Genomic DNA, 23,273 nt, shown 5'->3' on the forward strand with positions numbered 1-23,273 from the left:
TGCTAGAGTGAATTACTGCAACACACATCGGTCAGAGGACTGACTTTCTCCGCAGTCCTTCTTTGTCTCACTTGTGATTGGCTGCTGCGACTTTGGTTTTTTCTTACAGTTCCCTGAACCAACATTGTCCAGGATGTGCTGCAATATGTCCTTACTCTCACTAGGGGGCAGATTGTAGAAGAAATACTGTGGTGCCATTTGAATGAACCTAAAAAAAAAAAGAAAGAAAAACTATATTTAAATCAAAGAAAAGGTTCTCTGTGTAAATTATAAAACTGACAATATAATATATATGTGGTACACACAATATGACATGCTTACAAAATATTTGGTTGGTATTTATCAATAGAAAAGTACTCTCGTCCCTGGGTGGGCTCGAACCACCAACCTTTCGGTTAACAGCCGAACGCGCTAACCGATTGCGCCACAGAGACTTGTGGCAGCAATTGTTAGTGCTCCAATATGACATATGCTTCCAAAATATTTGGCTGGTATTCTCAACAGATAGAATTTATCCTAATCCCTCTAATACAATATAATCTGTAAGCTTCCACTCCTTCTGCAGTCTTAATAGGAATAACAAAACATGTCTATTCAGGCTACAAGGGAAGTGCACAGTGCACTTTTTTATTACAATAATATGTGGCTTTCGATTCTTTTAATCAGAGGTGGGGCAATGTAATCCTGCTTTTGTAATCCTGCTTTTTTCCACATAGCTGTTTAGTAAAGAAACACACAATGAGAGTGTAAGGAGAGAAAGAGACAGAGAAGGAAGAGAATATTCCCTTACACCTCGGGGGAGATCTGAGAGACGGTGCGAATGCAGTTGTTCTCTGACAGGGTGTATTCGTGGTACAGGACCCACTCAGGCAGACCCAGCTGGTGAGATTTAGGCCCGTAACTGGAGAGTGGGTGGATCTGAGCCACATGCTTGTTTGTCAGCATGAAGTAATTCCCTGATCCGTCTACATCTCGGGCAATCTGGACAAAACAGAAAAAAACAAGGATAATACAGATGATGGCAACGAGGACCTAAATGGAAGAAAATTACACATGAAGATACTGAATTCAGTTTAGGTGGTGGTCTGAAGATTGTGATGTTAAAACACCAATCTTTGACAAACCTGTCACATAAGGTGACCGTGACAACCAGTATATGTAAGAAATATCTTTGTGGTGGGAGGTTTTCCCTTTCGACGGCAACATATCCACCAGAGAGCATTTCATGATGTAACAACAGTTTTTTATACCACAATTACCTTGTCAGAGCAAGCCATGTCAGAGAAAATGCTGGACCTTAGGCTATTTAATCAATAATGATATGAGAGCTTATCCATACAAAACTGGTCAAAGGATCAAACCACTTCAATCAAGCACTATCAGCACTGAGTATGTAAACCCGTTACTACACAGCATATATCTATTAAAAATTCTTTGAGTGATAAGATTTCTCTTTTAGCCATCACAAAATGCAAAACTTGTGAGTGTGCTAGCATTTTAGCGCTATTCCTTAACTACTTGCATTCATTTAACATCAAAATCATGCTCACCCTCTCAATACATACAGACTGAGATTTGTTAAACTTCTCACTTGTTGGTTCATTTTTAACTGTTTAAATGGTTAACCCAGTTTGTTGGTCTATCAATGACCAAAAAACCCTACTAAAAGACCACATCTTTACAGATCTAAAACTAAAGCTAATAAAAAGTAAGGACCCGAAATATGTGCAGTTGGTCCCGTGGCCTCCATAAATGTAGGCTGATCTCCACATTGACCTGTATACCTGCATGAAAAACCCAGCCAGCAGTGCTCTCTTAATGTTGAGGGTGTTGGTCTTGGTGCCGAAGGCTGGTTCTGATATAGGCAACTCGATCCTCCTCAGGATGTCACTGAGCTCTGAGCGTATGGCGTCGGCCGTCTGCAGGGCCGCACAGCAGAGGAAGTAATCCTGACACCACCTCTCCAGGCTGAAGTCTGAGAAAATGGAAGGAAAGATCAAACAAAGACAAAGAGAGGGGTAACGGGGTATAACAGGTGGCAGAACACTCGTAGCATAGACCACAGAAGTGCATAGACGAGCAGACTACACTTACATGGCTCTTTCTGGCTGCGTTTGAAGGCGTTGTAGATATTGATCAGGGTGAAGTGGTCGCCCTCTGGGTGCTGCAGCTTCATGTGGCACTGCACAGCTTCTGTTGCCATGCCAACAGGTGGCTCCAGGAAGCAGCTTGGGGCTGAAACAGAACAGGGTCAACAAGGTCCTGGTCACATGACAAAGCATTCGTAGTGTAGTGAGTATTTAAACGCCGTTTAGGATGTCCAGACAACTAACTGCAGACACTGTGCCCATATGGTGCCTCAGAGCAGATGGCTTAGAAATCATGGATCAGGATTCAGTGAGATAATTGTGACGCAATGACTTGTTTTGCCACTGGTTCATTAGCAATGTATTGTTTGTATTTTCATTAACTTAAAACAACATGTAATTACTGTGTATAGATTAACTAAATAGTCCTTTAAAAGGTGTGTTGACTCATGATAATGAAAATGTATGTTTCCTCCAGCGTCTCATTTCTGCCTGATAATTATTTTACTCCGAGCAATATAAGCCTCCTCAAAAAAACAAACAACTAAAAAATGTGTAGGTGTACCTGCCAGCATAGCTGCAATAGTCAGTACTTCACTAACACAGTCAAACTCGCAAGAGGCCAACAGTGCCTTGGCCATCTGGGGGTCCAAAGGGAACTCCGACATGATGATTCCAATCTCAGACAAATTCCCATCGTCATCTAACGCAGCCAGGTAATCCAGCTCCTCCAGAGCCTGCATCAGTCCCTCAGGATCTGACAGAGTAAAAAGAAGGAGAGGACAATAACATGGCTGGGGAACCTGACTCAAAAAGACATGTGGTTTGATAGAACAAACAAACACACACACACACAAACGCCCTCTGTACAATTTCAGAATGTCTTCTCCTTTAAACAAAGGACAAAAGGTGAAGGCTGAGAATTCGTTCACGCATTTGGGAATTACAAAAACAAAGCAAATCTTTCATGCTTCATTTTTTTCCCCACTCACTGAAAAACTAGATGGACCGGCAGTGTTCTCTTCGGTGAGTATAACTCACGGCCACATTTCTAGCATAAATGATGATGAGCTCTAAGCTTCCTGCCCATTGTGCCTCTGGGCAGAACAAGAAAGGTTCTGTAATCGCTAACGAGCCATGTTCTTTTCTGCCGGCCATACAGCTCTTCCCTCATACAACACAGCCTCTGCCCCGCAAACAAAAGCCGCGGGCCGGGTTCTGTCAGCTTGGCTAAGGCATGGCTCACTGAGTCCAAACACCACGGGCCAGGTCCATCTGCTTCCCTGCTAGCAAGGCCAAACACACACTGATACGCTAAGCCAACCCTTGTACCCACACACGGCTCAACACTCACACCTTCCTCATAAATAAAACCCCTTCTGTCAGAACATGTGAAAGACTCTAGGCCAAGAGAACTGGGTGAATTCTGGTGAATGAGGCTGATTGGGGACAAATAACATGAAAATCATGAAAGAAATGTTCTAACTTTGGTTAGGAGTACAACCCCTGATATGAGGGAGTTGTTTTTCTTTTCTTTTTTATTGGGTATTCTGTGTTTTGTTCTTTAGGGTGGCCTCTGAATTGAGGTCAGCATATGGAACGCTTAAACAACATGCTGATGTAAAAGAATTCAGCTCGTGTACATTTGGACAAAGACATGGAGCAGTGGTAGCCTTATAATAGCATTTTAGCTACTGCCATGTGGGAGACTGCTTCATCACAATACAGACACTCAAAATACAGCAAACAGTATCCCCTTAAGCTCTGCAAACAAAGCAAAGAAAGCAGTACGTTTAACCCTTCCTATCTATATACTTGACCTAGTATTGCTAAAACATGCCAACTTTAAGATGGAGTAAAGTAATTTCCACAAAAAACCCCCAAAAAAACCCAAGAGTAATTTTTTTTAACATGGTGCTCTCATCAGTGTGAGTAGCTTCTTCCTTGTTGTGGTAAACGGAGTAGTAACAAGTTCAAAGTTGTTCCTAGACTCACCGGGCCGGTCGATGAAGTCACACTGACCAAGCCCTGCCACCTCCATCCTCTTCAGAAAGAGCACTGTGGGTGTGATATTGGACTCCAGGATCTTGGGTGGGATCTCTCCAGGAAGCTGGTTCTCCCCAGGGTACAGGCAAAAACACTTCCCTACAGACACACCAAACAGCATTACTTCAAGCAAGAGGAATTAACCACAGAAAACTGTTAATGCCTGTGTCTAAATATTCTGGCCAGACAATATTCACCAAAGAGTATTTGTTCTCAGTAATTGGGCAAGCTGGATAAACAGTGTTTGACAGCACTTTAACAGTTTTAGCAGATTTTAACATGAGGTCTTGGGCCTCAGCTCATGGGTTAGGTACCGGTTGTCTTACCTGTTGATCCCGTCAGTTGCTTACGGATATCTGACTGACATCTACTGATGGACCGGACCTCTTCAGAGTTTGCCCTGACTCTAGGATTGTACACCTGAAAGAAATAGCCCAGAAGCAGTAAAGTTTATGTATTAGTATGAATGAAGAATCCAGTAACTAGTACGGCATAACTAGACCTTGATTTGAACAATGAGAGTAGTCCAAAACTGTAACAAGCAAAGTCTGTTGGACAAAACTGACAGGAATAAGACTTTTTCACATTCCCCTGAGCAAATTTCTGTTTAATCCTTGGTCATAGACATGATACATCATTTGGACACACTAGAGGAACAACAATGGTCCATAAACAAAGGTACTCCACAAGTCTTACTTACATATCTTTTCTCTACTCCTGTGTCAATCACAAAGTTGACTGTGTCTACTGGCCAAAACATGTCCTCTGATTGGCTGCAAGAGAGAAAGACCCTCCTTCTCCTGGGTTGTTCCTCAGTTGGTGACATATATGTCCCAGCATGCCCTGGGCACAGGATAACTGGCACCAGTTCCCCCAGTTCAACACTAAGCTTAGACCCCTCTTTACACAGAATGCTGCAGGCAAAGCCAACTTCCTGTGAAAGAGAATAACACAGAGACTAAAGGGAGGAACAGCAGCTCCATGATAACACAGCTGAGCAGTGTCATACCAATAAAAAAAAGTCATGAGAAAACACTGAGTCCCCCCAGAAGCATTACAATATGCTCTTTCAATATAATACAACTATTTAGGGACATTTCACAAAGACTTCATTCATTATTATAAAATACCGTCTTATGCAACCTCATTTTATCTTATTTATTTTGTACCCCTCCAGCCAAATGACTACCTACCAATCAACAAATGATTTATTTTGCCAAAAGTTCTTTGGCATTAATCATGTCCAAAAAATAAGATTTTTTGCTTCACTTCCTGTGCACAACAAACTGATTAACCAAAATCACTTTGACCATGACCATTATAAAGGTAATGAAACATTGAAATGAGTGATGTTTAGTTAGTCTAAATATTGAGTTCCAATGAAAAAAAAAGAAATGAAAAAACAATAACCCCAAACCACTATACTAACAACATGGCACTCTTCATAGATGCTGGGAAAAAAAAACACTGCAAAAAGCTGAATGGACATATACATTGTGAGCCTGTCATGCTTATTGTGCTGAACTCATAAAGCAGATTGTGCTGTAAAAACAATGTTGTCATTGTTTTACTGTTGACACAGTCATGGACTAGGCCAGGCCCAAACCTGAGCAAATCATTCTGAGGCATTTGCCATTAAAAATGAGCCCTATCTTACACTATCCAAATCTTCCTTCAACAATGAAGCATCTGAAATATGAACTCAGATGTTTTTTGGCTTGGTGTAAAGAAGTAAAAAAAAAAAAAAAAGCCACAGAATTACTCTCATCCTTGTTTCATTGGAAACAGACCAGTTTAACTTCATTTTGCTTGTTTTGTAAGTTTAAAAAATGCTGCTGTTCAAATTGCATTTTAGAATTTATCTGTCACCAAGATGACAGCATTCTTGGCATCTAGCTTGAATACGATGTCTTACTTCTATGTTTTTAGGTTCTCACCTGTTCAGACGCCAGAAAGAGGGCGATATCGCCGGCCTCTTTTGTACGGTGTATCTCTAGAACAAGTCTCAGTGCTGAGTAGAAGCACTCTTTGTGGCTGCTGTTGCTGTGGACCACCTCAGACGGATGGAGAGCCTCCAGACTCAAATGGGGTACGTTTCCGTAGTGTAAGAGTAATTTGTTGGAGAACGGTTGGGCAGAGAGCACTACCACCTTGAGCTCTGGCCTCTGTAGCATGACTTCTCTCAGCAGGCCCAGGAGGAGGTCAGTGCTAACCGTTCGCTCGTGAGCCTGGTCAATGACGACCGCCCCATAGTGCTCCAGCAACGGGTCTGACATCATCTCCCGCAGCAAGACGTCATCTGTGCAGTATCTACAAGAGAGCAATGAGGTTATAAGCCATTTCCTTGTTCCTGCTCTCAGCTGCATGGATGGAGGCTTTGGCACCTTCAAACAGTAACCTGTCTTATAGTTGATATGATTAAAACGACACACTTGTGTATCACAGCTTAGTTTACAGTATTACAATCTATTAGTACAGTGGCTCAATGTTTTCATTTAGAGAGTAGAGTCTCAGGAAATGGAGGAATTCAATGCATCATTAGAAACACTGATTGGCTAAGTGTTTTCATATGAGTAATATGGAGTGTGTGTGTGTGTGTATAAGAGAGAGTATGTGTGTGAGTGAGAGTGTAAGTAAGCCTGTGTGTGTGCGCGCACGCGTGTGTGTGTGTGCGCATATGTCCCCACAGACAGACCTGAGAACAGTGTCGCTGGAGCAGCATGTTTCCAGAGGGATGCTATAGCCCACTTCATGGCCGATGTTCACGTCCATCTCGTCTGCCACACGCAGTGCCAGATCCACTGCCTGCTGGCGGAGGATCTGAGTACACACTACCATGCCGTGTCTGTACTGCTCAGCCAGGCAGAACTCTGCACACCACTGCGGGATCTGCACAACAACATGGATGCTTTAGCATTTACTCAACAACACGTGAAAATGAATCTGACGTCCACAGACTGACACCAGATCAGCTGCATAGACAGCTATCGGAGTCACAACGCACCATTTGACAGACTGAAAAATGTTTCGAATACATTTCAAAACATGTTTTTCTTTCTTTGAGGAGAATTATGTTTATCCAGACCCACAAGAGCTCTTAAATACATCTATACTTCCCATGGTGCTCTGACGACGGTTGGAGAACTCTATGCTGTGAATGCGAGCTGCAATCTATGGTTAACTTATATTCTGAGAACAATGCAAATGGAGCATACAACATTATATTATGATGTAGCAGCAGATTTTCAGGGAAGAAAAAGGCGTTCACATAGTTATGTTTCTAAATTGCTAAAACAATTTTCTCTTCTTGAAGTAATTGATATTTTGTTGCATGTTTGTACAAGAAGATGACAAAAATGGCGTGACAATTTGGATATAATTAGAGAAACAGGCTATTTGTGTCTGTAGTCGTGATGGAAAATTGCTTTAGTGGCAGAAGACGGCTCCAGTGGATAAGCGCTTACCAGCGGTAAGCGCTTAAGACCTACATCCTGTGCGTAGCAACAGCTGGACCTTTTGTGCAGGCTGGCTGTCAGGCTTGTGAAAGTCCAGCCAATCAAACAGGAGGATACACAACAGTATCTGCTGTTTTCAGACTGTTCATTCACAGACCAGGGTTATCTGGGACACGCCACGGCTGGGGGACAGCCCTTAACCCCCTGTCTGGTATTTGTCTGACAGGTCTACATGACTGTTAATGGATAGATATCCCAATCTTGCATGCGGGACGTATTTCAACAGTGCAATAAGTTTTGCGAATTTAAATTTTAGCCTACAGCCAAACCGAGCTGCAACAAAGCAAAACTTCCACATCTTCTCATTGCAAAAGGCAATATGTGGTTGGCAAGAAAAGCAACAAAATTGTTATAGTCGTCTATTCTGTACTAGGGCTAAAAAAAAAAAAAAAAGATTTCCCTATTACAGCGAAAAAAGACACAGTCTGTTTCAAAACTCCCATGAACACAATGATTTGATGGCAGGGAAAAGAAATTAAGTTCTGTCTGACCCAGAAAACTGTGATCAAATCAACGAGCCTCAGTATTCAGCCGCCCTGTCAACCCAAATGACCCGAGGTGGCAGCTGGGTAGGAGTTTAAACGTGGACTATAAATTGGCACATTTAATTGGATTAAATAACCAGCATACCTGCAGATCTTGGGTAACAATGACGCTAGATATGATAATGACGGCATGTTTCACGCTGTCCAGGTTCAACTGTTACAATTTTTACCTTGTGCACATGCATAGCTCTGCAGGCTAACGGAGTCTCTGGAAAGTAGCTCACAGCATTCCAGTATTAAGTTCCCAGGTCCTATATTTAGGCAAGCTTCAGTATCTCACATTAACTGCCTGAAAGTTTTGCTTCATTGAAACTCTTTCACAGAGGTTTAGACTATCCGACTACCTCCGCCAAGACGACAGTGCCAACTCTACAAGTCATCTTCATGATATATTTTTAAGACGACAACAGGACACAGAAAGTTCTTGTTATGAATTCTGGACTCTATCAAATGTAAACAAAACCTGGACGTTACTGTCCACTATTATGCAAAGATATTTTAATACAAAACAACCAATGATAATGCGGCCTGTGCGCTTTAATAATTCGCATTCAGTGTGGCGCCTTTCACGTGCAATTAAAATCTCACCTGAGTACTTTTCCCAGATTTTACCGTTCCAGAGATGATGATAAACTGATTTTCATCCAAAGCTTTCATAAATTCACTCCTAACTTTCCAGACAGGTAGGGTTTTTCTCTCTTTTAAAAGTTTGTAATATCGAGACGAGTATGGCAGCCCATCGAATTGGTTAAGTTCGAGGTCATCCCCAAATCCAAAAACCTCATCAGATACTTCGTCTAACTGAGAGCACAGTTCTTGCTCCACGAAATTGTCTTCCGACAACGTAGTGCCCGCCATAGCGATAAAATCCTAAATCTGCTCCTGGGCTGAATCACTTACGTGTGACAAACGCATGAAAAAAGTGGTTGAATCAAAGTTGAGAGATTTGTCGAGCACAGGATCCCAAGGACCACTCCCACCGGTGCGTGTAGAGCCAAACAAGAAAAATTAAAAAGGTAAAAATGAAAACATCGAACGAAAAACACGCACTTATTAAATTCGTGAGTTACATACTCCCAGGATTCCAGTGTTGTCGTATATTACTTTTCCCCCCAGTAACTGCAGGAATATATCAGTTGCGTCCTTCGCAGATACACGTGGTTCGGCGATGTTATTTCTTTCGTGAGCTGCCAGTGACTTTAGGAAGCACAGGCTGATCATGTGGTCACCTAATCTCATTACAGGAGAAGTGAGCGGCTGGATACACTTGAGTGCAATAGATAACCTAACGATGTATCACGTGTTTTGTCAATACGTTGATTCAAAAGTAGGATACTATGCAAACGCCAAACGCTCAGTGTTTCAGTGTGTGTGGTCCCGGGTCTCCAGAAACAGTGAGTGAAAGTTTACCCACACACAGCCCACTGGACACATGCTCCTATAGCAACAACCAACAGGGATCAATGGACAATGCAGAGCAGGACTGTTAGAAAAACATAAAGCGGAGAAATAAGAGGCACTTTATAATTCCCTGAACTGTCCATGGAGAACTCTAGTAACATGGCTCTCTGCTCTCACTTTTGACCTGCTTTTACACTATTTAGTTATTTCTTGTTTGATGGAATGTGACGAGCACGAATACTGTGTGGTGGTAAATATTACATATTACTCAGACCCGAAGAGAAGAAAGTTTAATTTAAAAACAGGCTTAAATGTAGGATTAATAATTAATTCACTTCTCTTTTGTACAGATCTCCGCTTGCACAGTGTAATAACACATTCAATAAACCTGCACTAGTTAAACAGCTTTCAGTAGTTATAAATGCTCTGTTTATTAACAGCTTTTGGATGCTAACCTGCTATATTATCACACGGGAAAAGGTCCCTGTCTATTAATAGGTCAATCACTGAATGGTTTGGTCTCAAATAACAAGACTGATATCTATGGTTATACTCTGAACAATAGCACCGTAACCATTAAGCCGTGTTACTTTCATCATGTTTCACATATTCCAGATGAGTGAAGAATGCAGGAAGCACAGGTCAAATTCATTATTTGATAAAGGAATGTAACACAATGTCTGTTTTCGCTCCCAACAAGCAGTTTAGCCCCAAGGTTTCATATACCAGCGGTGTGTCCTGTTACGATGTAAAGAGATAGGAGATAGGGAAACGAAGAAGGGATCTGTGATACCACCAAAACAAAATCTTATATGTGGCAATATTTATAATAGTGTAACCTGTAATGTAATTATTTCACTTTAACTGCTGCCCTGGTTTTCAGTGCCTCTGTCAGTACAACAACATTCATATAATCTGACTCCAAACCTCCATGCTGTTCCCAGGCCAGGGTGGGATCTCTGTACCTGAGACTCAGTGTGTCAGATCAGTCACTCATCACAGTGTTGAGCTGTCCTGGGGCTCTAAGGGGAGAAAGTTTTGCTCTGATCCTCCACACATCTGGACATTCTTCGCTCTAGAGGAGGAAGATTCCAGAAAGCATGGCTACAACACCATTCATGCATAAGGAGTTATCTCGATCACCTCTGGAAAAGGAATGGGCAAACATTAGTTTAAGTACTTCTCAAAAAACACACTTATAGAATTCTTTCTTAGAACTTTAATACAAATATGAGCTTGACAACTTTAATAAACGCTGTGTACAAAGTAATGAGTAACTAATACTAATGTGTAAGTATTTTCAAAAAAACATGATTGTAACACTGCATGTAACACTGCATGTAACAAATCAATACAAAACATGAGGTTTTATATTGATTTGTTACAGGCCTGTACTCAGAATATGTGGTGCATTGACCAAAACCTGTAGTTGTTGTAACTTTTTAGGGGAGCCTATTAATGGGAAGAACCTGCATACAGCTGTGATGATGAATGATGAAAAAGAGTTAACTGGGTCTGGGTGAAGACAGGATCCAGGCACTGTCTGTCCTTATAGAAAGGCCTGTGCTGCGCCAGTCAAATTATGCTCGGTGCTTCTGTCACTTGCCAGGTGAAAATAGCAACATTTTATTCAAGATTCTAGAATGTTAAGCAAGTTCATGGGGGCGGGAGCGCTTAACATTCTAGAATCGTAAATAAAATGTCACTATTTTCAAAGCAGGAAGTTCAGTCAAGAGAGCGGGGACCTGGCAGTTTCCTTGGCGTCAGTCCGCAGTCCGTAGTTTGACCTAAGCTATCATAAGCCAAGCATTGTTCATGTTCTCAGATCAGAAGCTAGGGGGCAGAGTTTACCTACTCATGATCAGTTATGCTTACATCTCTACAACAGTTTGAGGGACTCAAGTTCAAAATAAACAACTGATTGTCATGCACTGAGATGTATACAAGGTAATACTTGAAAATTTGTTGTGTCCGTAGTGTATCCTTTCTTTTATAAATACATACCACTAACAGAACACAACTCATACTTACTCTAAGAATACAACAGTCATGAACTGAGCAAATGTGAAATGCTTAAATAGATTCTAACCCTGTTGTTATATATCTACATCAGGGGTCTTCGGTGAGGGGTATTTGGCAGGATTGCAGGGAGTTTGTGAGATTGTGATGGAAACATCAGCTTCAGATTGTTTTCACTTAGTTCAAATCTTTAGGGAGTGTTCGGGGTAAATAATTTGGGTTGAAGTGGTTTCCCAGGCAAAAAAGACAAAAAAGAACCCCTGATCACCATCTATGGCAGTTGTGCTCTGTATTTGCATGTTTATGCTGCTCATGGGTGAATACTAATGATGTTAGCTCTCTCAAGCTCTAAAATCCTAAGTTGTTTACAGCTAATACCTACAGCTGAAATCAGATCATATCGTATCTGTTAAAAAACCATCCTGTAACTGTATAAAATGTTATTAGACAATCGCATAAAGGGAAAAACATTTCATAGTGGCCACGATACTCATCTGTTAGTGTTGATACAGTGCTCTGTTATAGTGTGGTTCACATGTTAGTTCAATATGGAGCAGATGTTAAGATGAAGAACAGAGGCAGCAAGCACAGGTGAGGACGATCTTCTGAGGACTTGAAAAAATGCCCCTTCATTCATATTTGGAACCAATTTCTGTACATAATGTAGCCTGTCTGATGACTACTAATGTGTGTGTATGTGTGTGTGTTAGTCTGATGCTGGCCTGCTTCTTTGGGTGTTTGAATAAGTGAAGTGCCTGCGGCAGTGTGGGTCCTGATGGAGCTCCAGACACTGGCCTGGCTGCATTACCCGTCACTGGGTCACAGACGGAGGGCATGTGCCTGTCATTCAACACTCGATCCAAGATGGTTGTGAGGTGAGCCCAGCACCAGAGGCAGTGTGACCAGCACCGTATGGCACTGCCGCCTCACTCAGCTCTCATCATTCAGTCCTGTAGCAGCTCAAAGCCATTTTCTCATGTCAAGTTTGTGCTCAGAAATTGAACTACTCCACAAATGTTGAATCTTGTCTGTTTTGCATATCTCTACTGAGAACACAGTCCCCCTTTCCAATTATATTTCTCAAATGGTTGATTTCTAGTTGAATGAGATTTTTTTTTTCAGTCGTATCAACAAGATTAAAAAAATAACGATGCTGGTACAATTCTCAGAAACTGAATTCCAGAACACTTGTTGTCTTTGCACTAGGTGAAATCCCTAAGCTTTGTCATAAACACAGGAAGCCTGTTTGGTTTGTTTGCCCTGTCCCACAGGTGGAGGTAACGGACGGTATCATACACTGGACGCCTCTTATGAGAGTGTCCGCTCTCACAGGGAACCGTCACCTCCCTGCTCATCATTGCTGGAGTGGACGCCAACACATGGGACAGAGACGGAAAGACACAGCGTAAAGGATTCAGCAGATATAAATTGTCATATATACTCAGAGAGCTCACAAGTACACTCTCTGTATGTCAAAAAGTAAGTCAAAAGAATTTCTCACACAATAACCAGCTTTGAATGACAATGATATTGCTATTGTTTTTGTTCTTAATACAGATGTAATGTTTTCATGCCATTTTTGTGTGTGGATCTCTCTTGACCCCTGTTAATTAGGATGAACATGGGGATGCAACTGTTTTCAGATGTATGAATGTTTCAAAAATCTGGTTGTGGGAAGTGCTCCGAGTGAGAAGTTTTGAATCTTTTTGAGGTTGCCGTTTTGAGGGACCATGAGGAACTGGTCAAACTGCTGTTGGGAAGTAGAACAAATCTCCACATCACAGATGAGGTAATGTACGCTGCATCCTGGCATTGCTATGACTAAAGAGACTCAGCGATACTTAAGAGAGATAAACATGCCAAATGCCATCATCAAAAATATAAAACTGCATCTTAGTCATAAGTGCTTGGTTAATGCTTCCTACTTATATTTCAGTTTGGGTCAAATGCTGTAGACGGCCAAAGCTTTTGAGCAAAAGGTAATCATGTGCTATATACATTGATTAGAATGAAATTAAGAAATGTTTTAAAGATCAAATATGATGAAAACTGGTGTGTGTGTGTATGTGTGTGTTTGTTTCAGACTATCATCTCTCTGTTCAGAAAATATTCCCTACTAAAAGGAGACAGACAAAGATGATTTTCATAAACAACTTTACTAATACTGTTCTATAATCTGTGAATTCAAAACCTGTACACGGACATCGACACCAGGCATTTTTCTCCCTTTTATTCACATGTTGACTTATGAAAGATTTGTTATACAAAAAAGCCTTGTGTTCACCTGTAACACAGTCAAGGAACAAAAAGAACATTATAAGATACCATAGAGCAAAGAGGAATATGGATTAATATGGATGGATACAAAACGACCACAAATGAATTACACAAGAAATGTCTTTCAGATAAACAAGCAAAAGAAGTTAAACTAGAGTACCATGAATATTGTAACTGTATTTTCAGTCTAGATTTATGTCTTCTGTATGCGTGTTTGTGTGTATTAAACTCGAGTTAAAACTTGAATACTGTAAAATGTGAAAAATAGAAAATAAAGCAAATTAATAACAAGAACTACAGCTTGAATGGGCATGGAGGATGAATCAGAAGTTCATTATTGACACTCATTTGTGACTGTAGATGTATCAGTTTCACCAGTTTAACCAGTAATCCCAGTAAACACATTAAATTGATGGCACAGCGAGACAATTATGGTGTGTACAGTATGTGGCTACAGACAGCCCAGACTCAAGTTTCAGGGATTTGCTGGCTCAGAGGCAATATGTGTTGTTGGCTAAAAACAAAAACAAACAAACAACAACAACAACAACAAAAAACCATATGCAACAAGTAAATGAACTTGTATGTGTGCACCACAATGGGACAAGTCTGTCCGATTTCACAGAAGTCAGGTTTTGTCTTAAGTCTTATTCCTTATCCCAGCTCTGCACTTTCATTTTCTTTCAGGAGGTATTGCCATATGCAAGTAAGTCCTCTGCTAGTATTTTCAAACTGTTGATTTAGCTCAAGTCTTTTCATCTGTTTGCCTTGACTCTTGTCCGTCCTAAGAAATAGTACATTTTCCCCGCATCATTTGTATAACTTTTGTAGGATTGCAGGGAGAAATTTAATGGGAAATGCTATTTTAAGTCATCCCCGTTCACCAATGCAAATACGCTGTAGGGTCAGTTGTTAATCTCAGACAAGTTCCTGAATGTGGCAGAGAACCTCAGACAGGTTCCTGAATTTGACAGAGAACAGCAAAATAGTTACTTCACTTTACCCTGGAACAACTTTGAAATGTACATCAAATCAGATTATTTTGACAGCTGTACTAGTTGACACTTTTCCTCTGCTGATAGGCTGGTGTCAGAAGTGTTATCATATGACCCTAGACAGAATATGCGTTCACACTTTCTGTATTCAGCATCTCACTGGGAGGAATCCACACTGCACTGAATTATGTGTCTGCCTTACAGCTACTTTTCATGTTTATCACCCCTAATGACTTTTAAATGAACTGGTTTACTCAGTGGTGTTTCATTTGCCTCATTTCAATCGTAGTGGCACCATTTCAAATGCTCATTAACATTAGTCCTCTTCAAATATATCTTTTGACTTGTGGACTGTATTTGGGGCCATGACTGAATTTTTAAAGGTAAGGTTAATATACTCTGGGACCGAACAAATCTGATAAACTTCCCTCCGTAATTCCATGGCTTGACAAATAGCTAGCAGTCATAAACTTTAAACGCACTGCAAGCCTATTGTAACATGGCTCAAAAATAAAATACATTTTTCTAAGTACAACAGTACAACAATGAATAACACAGGATTGAATTTGTCTGATGTTGCCTCTCACATAGACTTTTCAAATTTCAAAACACACACAGACTATAAAGAATTAAAAAAAAGAAAAAAAAACATAGGATTGCGTACAAACATTTATATCAAACTTTGAAGTACTGAGTCATGATTTTATGATGCATATTTAATGATGGACGACACAGTGCATGTTTCGATGGAACCAATACTTGGCGTTTCTCAGGCTTTTTCTTCTGTTCATGTCATTTTTTTTCCATAATCTTCCTTAATCCCTCGTGCTATGAGTCCTTGTGTTATGGGTTCTGACCCATGAATGATCAAATCTGACTTGTTTGCTATGTAAGTTTGTCTAAAGCAAAGTTTTTGACTCAAAACAAAACTTCCCTTCTGCTAATCTGGTCACAGTCCAGTTTACATGGACACGGCACTGACTTTACAGGCTGTTCATCTTCACAGATAGTCCATTTTTTCTCCTTTTTCACTCTTCTTCAAAACATGGTGCAATGGAAGAGAAATCCTCATCACTTCTTTTTTCTCAAACAACATTATTGACAAAATATGGGCAGATTAAAATTGCTACAAATGGAAAGTGTCTAGCACAGTGCACCGTGTTGAAATAAATACAGATTTCTTTCAAAAAATCATAAATAACTGTGACATGAACCCTGAGTTTGCACTCTTAGCACCATTCGAAGGCAGAGCACCACGGGGGGTGGGGGTGGGGGTGTCACGAAAAAACGCCCCTCGGTTTTTCAGGACTCAGGGACACCATGCCGTAAGGTCTACAGAGTTTCATAGTGCAAAAAAAGGAATCTTCTTAACTCCAGGGGCATCCCCTCCAGCACAACCTCAGCTGCTGTACCTCACTCCTGATAGCATCTGAGGCTTTGGCAGTGTGGGAGGCTGCTTGGGAAGTGGCCTGTCAATCAGAAAAGCACAGCATCAAGTAACTGAGTAACGATACAGTTTGGAAGTTTTGTAGAACAACTTCCATAGTGACGTGTCGCAGGTGTTCAGTGGAGGAATAGCTGGTGTACTCTTTGAACGGACAGTGTTATTAACGTCTCGGGCTACTTGCCTGGCGGGCAGGGGGACAGATGGCACTGGTCGTGGGTGCCCTGGCATGGGGATGGGTACAGGGAGACGCACTGCCGTGGGGCTTCGCATTAGACGAGCGCTCTTGCCCAGTGGGTCAGCGGGCAAAGGCTTTTGGGGGGGACTGGGCTTCTCCAGCTCCTGTAAGAGATATGGAAACATAGTTAGACTGCAAAGTCAAGTCCCAAAGTGCCTTGCACATAATTTTAAGAGACACAAATGTTTCTGCACAAGGCAGTAGCTGTGATGAACATACAAAATTCTTATGTTTAGGGTCTAAAACTGAGTTTCAAGGCATTTTTAAGATTGCTAAATTGAAAATTAATTAAATTGAATCAACAACCACTAAACAAGTTGCATCCGAAACTGTAACATCCCTGTAGTACAGAGTGCTTCATGCAGTGAACAGAAACAAATTTGGAGCATGGAGTGGGACTGCTCTCTGCACTATACTCAAAATGCTTGCCTTTCACCATCCACTAGGGGGCGTTAAAGACCAGTATAACAGACCAGTACCCATCCAAGGTTCCGCCCTGCGTTCCATAGTTGCCACGACAACCCTCCCTTGCAGACATGTGATGAAGGCGCATCATGTGTTCCTAAAAGCGGCTATGGGGCGGATGAGGTAATGATATCCGCCTGCTACCTACCGTTCTCTACATCTGTTCTCCATTCACTCTGAGACAGGAGAAGGAACTCTTTCCAACATCATCTACTGGAGAGACCCCCCCCCATCTATATCCCCCGTCCCCCCCATAGAGAAGTGCAAAGCAGGCTTCAAACACGATTTCACAGTCTGAATCCTGGCTCTCCCTTTCAGAGGGTGTGTGTGTTTTTTTTTCCTTTCAGTGGATTAGATTCTTCTCTAAGCCCCCTTTTTGCAATTTGTCAAGTGACATAGATTATTGCTCAAGACAGCGTCCTATTTTTAATTTTTTTTTTTTCATTTTTAGTTTGAAAACATCTGAGGATGATTATAACAACTTGAGAAATTCTTCAAGTAAAAGACATTGTCAGACTCCCAAGAAATGAACGGTCTCACATGAGTGTTGGCAAATGAAAAAGCCAAGACGATCAGACTGATGTCATTTGATATCAAGAGACCATATTCTCCACAACACCAACCCTCAACAGGAAAATGACTTTTACCATCCTGCTCTATATCTAACTAACCATCCTCTTGTCATTCACTGTTAACAGAAAAGCCCATACTCACATCGTCTCCAGTGCGTATCGAATGCTTACAGACAAGCATGTCCACACCTTCCTTTTTATGTATTGACAATGATTTCTGATGTGTCTGCTTGGATACTCCAGATTCAGCCTATACCAGCTACTGTGTCTTCAAGTTCTATTTCAGAGTTTTTGAACAAAACACTTCAAGTTTTTTTCTTCATGACTATCAATGTTTTTTCAGTTTTGCTGCCACTTCAGGCTGTATGGATCACTGAAATTTGACATGAGTGTGTGTTTTTTCTCCAGTCTTAACAACCAGCTGCTTCTTCACTGCCAGCTGAACGTTGATAACTGAGATCACGTTGATTCAATACATTTTTATGAGGAAAGACAGCTGGGAGAAATGGTGCTTTTCTCTCTCTCTGTTTTGCAAGGCAAGTGTGAATGATTTTCTCCAGCCATGACTTAGACACATGTGTTAGTGAATCCAGTCAACAAGAGCAATAACCAGGGCTTGTTTGTCATGAGTCATTGTCAGGATAGTTTAATGAGAAAATCCTGAATCGGCTGCAGGAATGGAAAGCAGTCAGGTCGCCCGGGAAGATAAGAAAACGTGTATGGATGTTTAAAGGGATGTCCTACTGGTTTGAATTTTGCAGTGATGCTTATGCAAGTAGTTCGTAGTAAAATAAGAGCTGTACCCATTCCTGGATTAAAAGAGAAGCTAGTTTTAACCTCCAAGTGAGGGACAATGCCTTTGAGCAAAGGAGCAAGGCAGCCAAAACCTGCTCTGGCTGACGCCGCAAGCTGTCTGCTCTCTGCTTTCTTTCTCTCTATCTCCCTTTTCCAGGTAGCTCTCATAAAAAAAGACAACAATTACCTGACTTCATAAGATAAGAAAATGCAGTTTTAACAGATCTTAAAAGAAGGTAATAAAACTTAAATTAGGATTACGGCGGTCACGGTAAGTCACATTTTCTCAGCACAAGTCCTCTCCCCAACTGAAACAGCTCTGAAACAAACAGTCCCAAAGTTCCTGTAATTCCAGTAAACCGAAATTAAAACTCTTGCTGGTCATGGGCTTTATAAATATGATTTAACAGATAAATAGCACTGCTGCCACCATAATGCTCTAGACAACTGAAGCGGGCCTGTGGTATAATAACCATTAGTCATAAAAATCTGCAATGTTATTTCCTTTGGGCCCACTCCTGTCTCTATTACTATAATGACTCTACTGTCATGACCCCAAGTGTCCTTAATATCTGTCTTCCTTTTCCTCATTAGCCTTTTTTTTTTTATTTTTAAGATCCGTTATTTTCTTGCAGCTTAGTGGGGTGACCCTTCTTGATCTCATTAGAGCTTAAACACAGCGCTAATTAGCCTTACGCTGGTATGTTAGCGGTTTCACCCACACTTGTGCGGAGAGGGTCAGACCATTTGTGCCCTGAAGTGAACCTGCAGACTTGGAACACTTTGAAGGGGAAAACATGATTTCCTGATGAACACCAGCCAGCTAAAGAAACACAGCCAACACACTCTTCTTTTTTTTTTTTTTTTCTTGCATATGTGTATGTTACCATGTAGAAATTATCAATGTTGCGCTGACACATTGCTGATGATGCGTACGTGTGACAAAATGGTCGAGAGAATACAGAGGAAATGCCTCGACTTTGGCATAGATACAGAGATACGGAGCTCTCAAAGCTCTTAAATAATTACCCCAAATGCATACTGCAGCTTATGCTATATTTCAACATAAAATACACTGCCAGACAAGAGTCCAAGTTATAAAATGTTTGGTGTTAAACAGCTATTCTTGGTTCAAAAGTAACTTTTTGAAGTAGGATGCCAGTAAAAGGATATGCTTATTTGAATAGAAATGCTATTGCATGGATAACTGAAGCTGAAATATTTTCTGAGATGAATGTTTACATTAAAAATGTTCAAACTATGTGAACCTGGATCAAACTAATTCCTTTTTGCTTCAACCAAACTGTGTTAAAGAGCCGTAAAAGGTAGCTGTGCTGTTTGATTGGGTTACTTTATCATACTAATTTAATTTCAGGAGGATTCCTTTCAGCAGGATGCTACTTTGCCCCTATTCTCATTATGTTCATGGCCCTTCACACTGCACCACACTGCAGTAAACTCTCTTCTCCTATTGGTTGACCTGGCCCTGAGTTTTTATTGGACAATGTGTAACTGTCACTGTGCATACTGATCCTTTAAACAACACAGAGGTCTCATGAAAAGAGGCTCCTTCAAACCGCACTTATTAAACAATAAAGTTAACGAAAATGATTTCTCCCTGCTCTGCAAATCTGTGCTCTACTGTATAGCATAGAGAGTTGTAATAATAGTCAGATCTTTCATTGCTGTGAAGACAGAGTGAGTGTGAGATAAACCCAAGTGCACACACACACACACACACGCAAAGAAAAACACAAACGCACACACAGACTCTCACCATGACCATTCTGGCTGGGTTCTGGCAGGTTAGTCCGCGGAATGAAGCCCCTCTGTGTGGGGAGTGTGGGTGGGGGGCTGGGGGCACCCTGTGAGGGGGTGGGGCTGGTGGAGACAGGGCCAAGGACATGGCAAGATGCCCGGATGGGCACTGGGGCAACCTCCGCAGGCTATATGAGGGCAGCACTGACTCAGGTGCCAGGTGAGGAGGCTGTGGCTGGGGGGAGAGAGAAAGAGAGAGAGAGAAAGAGAGAGAGAGAAAGAGAGAAAGAGAGAGAGAGAAAGAGAGAGAGAGAGTGCTTCATTTACTTAAGGTTGTTTTGAATGTGTTTCATTGAAACAATTTTTTGGGCTGTGAAACAAGAGTTAAAATCTATAGTAACTACATTGATTTCTCATTGTATGATTATTAAAGTGAAGATAGAGAGGGTATGATCCATTAGACGAGACCTGCTCTAGATCGTACTCATGGTCAGACATATCAGTTAGGTCTATAATACCAATTACATCTGCAGACTGTTACATCACACTTCAGATTTCAAACCAAATACATATAAAACTGTCATAAAACTGAGACAGTGAAGGATGCCTCTTAGAGGGCAAGCCAAGACTTAATAGAAATGCACACAGACACACACACACACACACACACACACACACACACACACACTCACACAAACACACACACAAACACACACACATATATATACATGTGCATACTTCTCTTAGGTTCTCAAAGCACTAACTTCTAGACAGGGGTCAATGGCCTACAGGTCAGCAGTGTGTGTGTGTGTGTGTGTGTGTGTGTGTGTGTGCAGGCTTGTGTGTGTGTCTGTGTATCTAAAACAGACAGCTCATCACCCGTAGAAGATGACCTCACCTGCACTCAGTGGTGAACATCAGACAGGCCTTACATTCTCTCTACACTGACTGCCTTTACATGATGAGAACCAGACAATGACACACACACTCACTCACTCACCCACACACACACTCTCACTCACTCACCCACACACACACACGCACACACATACGTGCACACACATGCACACATACACACACACACAGACACACACACACACACACACGCACGCACACACACACACACACACACACACTCACTCACTCTCATACACACCCTCATTCACACACACACACACACCCTTAATGTAAAACAGCTTGGTTTGGAGTGTGTGCCATTAAAACACTCCATCAGATCATTCTCTAAACGGGCAGCAAGATGAGTGTTCCCTCTCTCTCTCATTCTTTCTCTCCTTTCACTCCTTCTCTCAGTTTTATAAATTCCTTGTGATGAAAAGACCTGCGGATCTCCAGATAAGATTAATAGATGGTGCTTTGGCAGCTAACGGGAACTTGTCACATTTTGAATCGTTTGTGTTGTGAGAAGCGCATTCTCTGTTCCGGGTCTGAGACTGTTTTACGCGGTTTTACTCAGTGTCTGAAACAATATGATTCATTTCCATTATACTGGACAAATTCTTAGCATGACTGAGTGTGACATCCACACTATAGATTTTTTATTATTGTTTTTGGGCTTATTTTATTTTACTTTTTTACATATGTTCATAAGTACAAATGCAATTTGATTAATTGTATACTTGTTTGTGCTGGGTTAAACGTGTGGGTCACCGCGGGCAACAGGATCCAGTCTCGGGGTCCAGTGGACACCGTCCAAGTCTTTTAAGGACAATTCAGTGACCTGGCTTCAGCTTACAGTTTATTAGATGATAAAGGAAGTGGCTGTTTTCACAGAACTGGTTGTGCTGGAGGAACAATCTGTATGTGTGTGTGTGTGTGTGTGTGATGGTGACATATCAGGTCTCTTCTCATCTAACGGGTCCTTGGGGTGATCTAATAATTATAAATGAACATAAAACGTGTTTTTAATATATGTGCTATATTTTATATCGTCCAACAATGAGATGTATTGTATTGTTAGAACATGTCCATTTATTTCCTTACAGACCTGTAGAGCTCTGTGTGAATTTTACTGGAGATTTGTACAACGGTGTAACGTTAGACATTTGGAGTTATCCCTCTTTTCTGCTAGGGGTTATCAAAGGCCATCTGCTTCTCTCTCTCCTTCTCTCTCCCTCTCTCTCTTTCTTTCTCTGCTTCTCTCTCTCTCTCTCTCTCACACACACACACAGCACTCACTCTCCAATTACCCTCCTGCAATTCAATCCATCAGTTCCACTTCCCCTCGACAAGCGTAAAGACGTCCTGTGGAGTGTGTAGCAGTACCGTCGGCTTCAGGGCTCTTTTATAAAACTCCACTTTCTGCTCATTTGAAGTTCAAGCAGCTTTCTCCGCTACAATGGATCCTCATCAATATTCCCTGGGCACTGAAATTGCTGGCACCCCAATTATTCAGCTAACAAACCAAACTTCACTGAAACAAATGACTTTGGAGTAGTGTGATGGGGTTTTTTTTGGTACCCTCCCTCATTTGTATGTTATTTCTCAAAGAGCGTAGATGCTTGTTCTGATTTTAATAAGGCTTGGGAAGTGCCTGTGATTTTATGCAGACATTAGTGTGTGTTTGGAAGTGTGTAAGATGTTAAGAAGGACAAAAAATGCAATAATAGACATAGAGACACAGTGTCTCTCTCTCTCTCTAACATGAACACGCACACACCTTGTATATGCTGGAGCTCTGTGGTTTTGCTGGGGTCTGGCGTGATGGGGAACCTCTGCACACTGGGTGAGGGCGTTTTGGGCTCTTTGGCCGATTTGGCTCCATAGACCTGGACCATAACACAAGGACACAACATTCAGAATACAAATCTATCTTTTTATCATAACTGATATCACTTCATACCACTCTCAACTCTTAATATTGATCTTAATCAATAATCTTTAGACTCTCTGACGGGAATACATGGAACCAAATTAAATTAAAACTCCTCAATGACAGATCCTATTATCCGAGGCCTGATACCATCTGAGAATAAATCATACTTACAAGCAATTATGTTATTCAATACGCAATTTAGCTCTTAATGATCCATCTTTAAAAGAACTGTATCGTCTCCTTATATGAAATATCACAATCAATATAAAACTTTTGACAAATG

General features: G+C 41.3%; 3 protein-coding genes and 1 non-coding gene across 4 annotated transcripts in view; 1 reads left to right on the top strand and 3 right to left on the bottom strand.

The window, feature by feature from the left end:
• Window positions 1-12: 12 nt before the first annotated feature.
• Window positions 13-9,051, bottom strand: dhx32a (DEAH (Asp-Glu-Ala-His) box polypeptide 32a). The gene is made up of 11 exons (XM_030774879.1): window positions 8,782-9,051; window positions 6,829-7,022; window positions 6,071-6,443; window positions 4,834-5,067; window positions 4,460-4,553; window positions 4,083-4,232; window positions 2,653-2,844; window positions 2,095-2,235; window positions 1,785-1,975; window positions 791-981; window positions 13-208 (listed from the first exon to the last, which is right to left on the bottom strand). The coding sequence occupies exons 1-11, from the start codon at window positions 9,049-9,051 to the stop codon at window positions 13-15; spliced, it is 2,226 nt and encodes a 741-aa protein (XP_030630739.1).
• trnan-guu (transfer RNA asparagine (anticodon GUU)) lies at window positions 361-434 on the bottom strand. The gene has a single exon. It is a non-coding gene; the product is annotated as a tRNA-Asn (tRNA).
• A 1,474-nt stretch (window positions 9,052-10,525) lies between the features above and the next one.
• Window positions 10,526-13,022, top strand: fank1 (fibronectin type III and ankyrin repeat domains 1). The gene is given in 5 exon segments (XM_030774880.1): window positions 10,526-10,714; window positions 11,046-11,113; window positions 12,324-12,355; window positions 12,358-12,488; window positions 12,885-13,022. Coding segments are annotated over 5 exon segments (558 nt in total).
• A 3,262-nt stretch (window positions 13,023-16,284) lies between these two features.
• The window catches only part of LOC115812404 (disintegrin and metalloproteinase domain-containing protein 12-like), a 106,490-nt gene continuing 99,501 nt past the window's right edge, over window positions 16,285-23,273 (bottom strand). Inside the window, exons 25-28 of the mRNA XM_030774882.1 lie at window positions 22,835-22,943; window positions 20,177-20,392; window positions 16,514-16,671; window positions 16,285-16,354 (exon numbers count right to left, since the gene is read on the bottom strand). Of these exons, the coding sequence (XP_030630742.1) occupies window positions 16,285-16,354; window positions 16,514-16,671; window positions 20,177-20,392; window positions 22,835-22,943 (553 nt within the window). The remainder of the gene's footprint in view (window positions 16,355-16,513; window positions 16,672-20,176; window positions 20,393-22,834; window positions 22,944-23,273) is intronic.

The sequence above is a fragment of the Chanos chanos genome, chromosome 5, assembly GCF_902362185.1.
Source record: "Chanos chanos chromosome 5, fChaCha1.1, whole genome shotgun sequence".
In the NCBI taxonomy this organism is placed as follows: domain Eukaryota; kingdom Metazoa; phylum Chordata; class Actinopteri; order Gonorynchiformes; family Chanidae; genus Chanos; species Chanos chanos.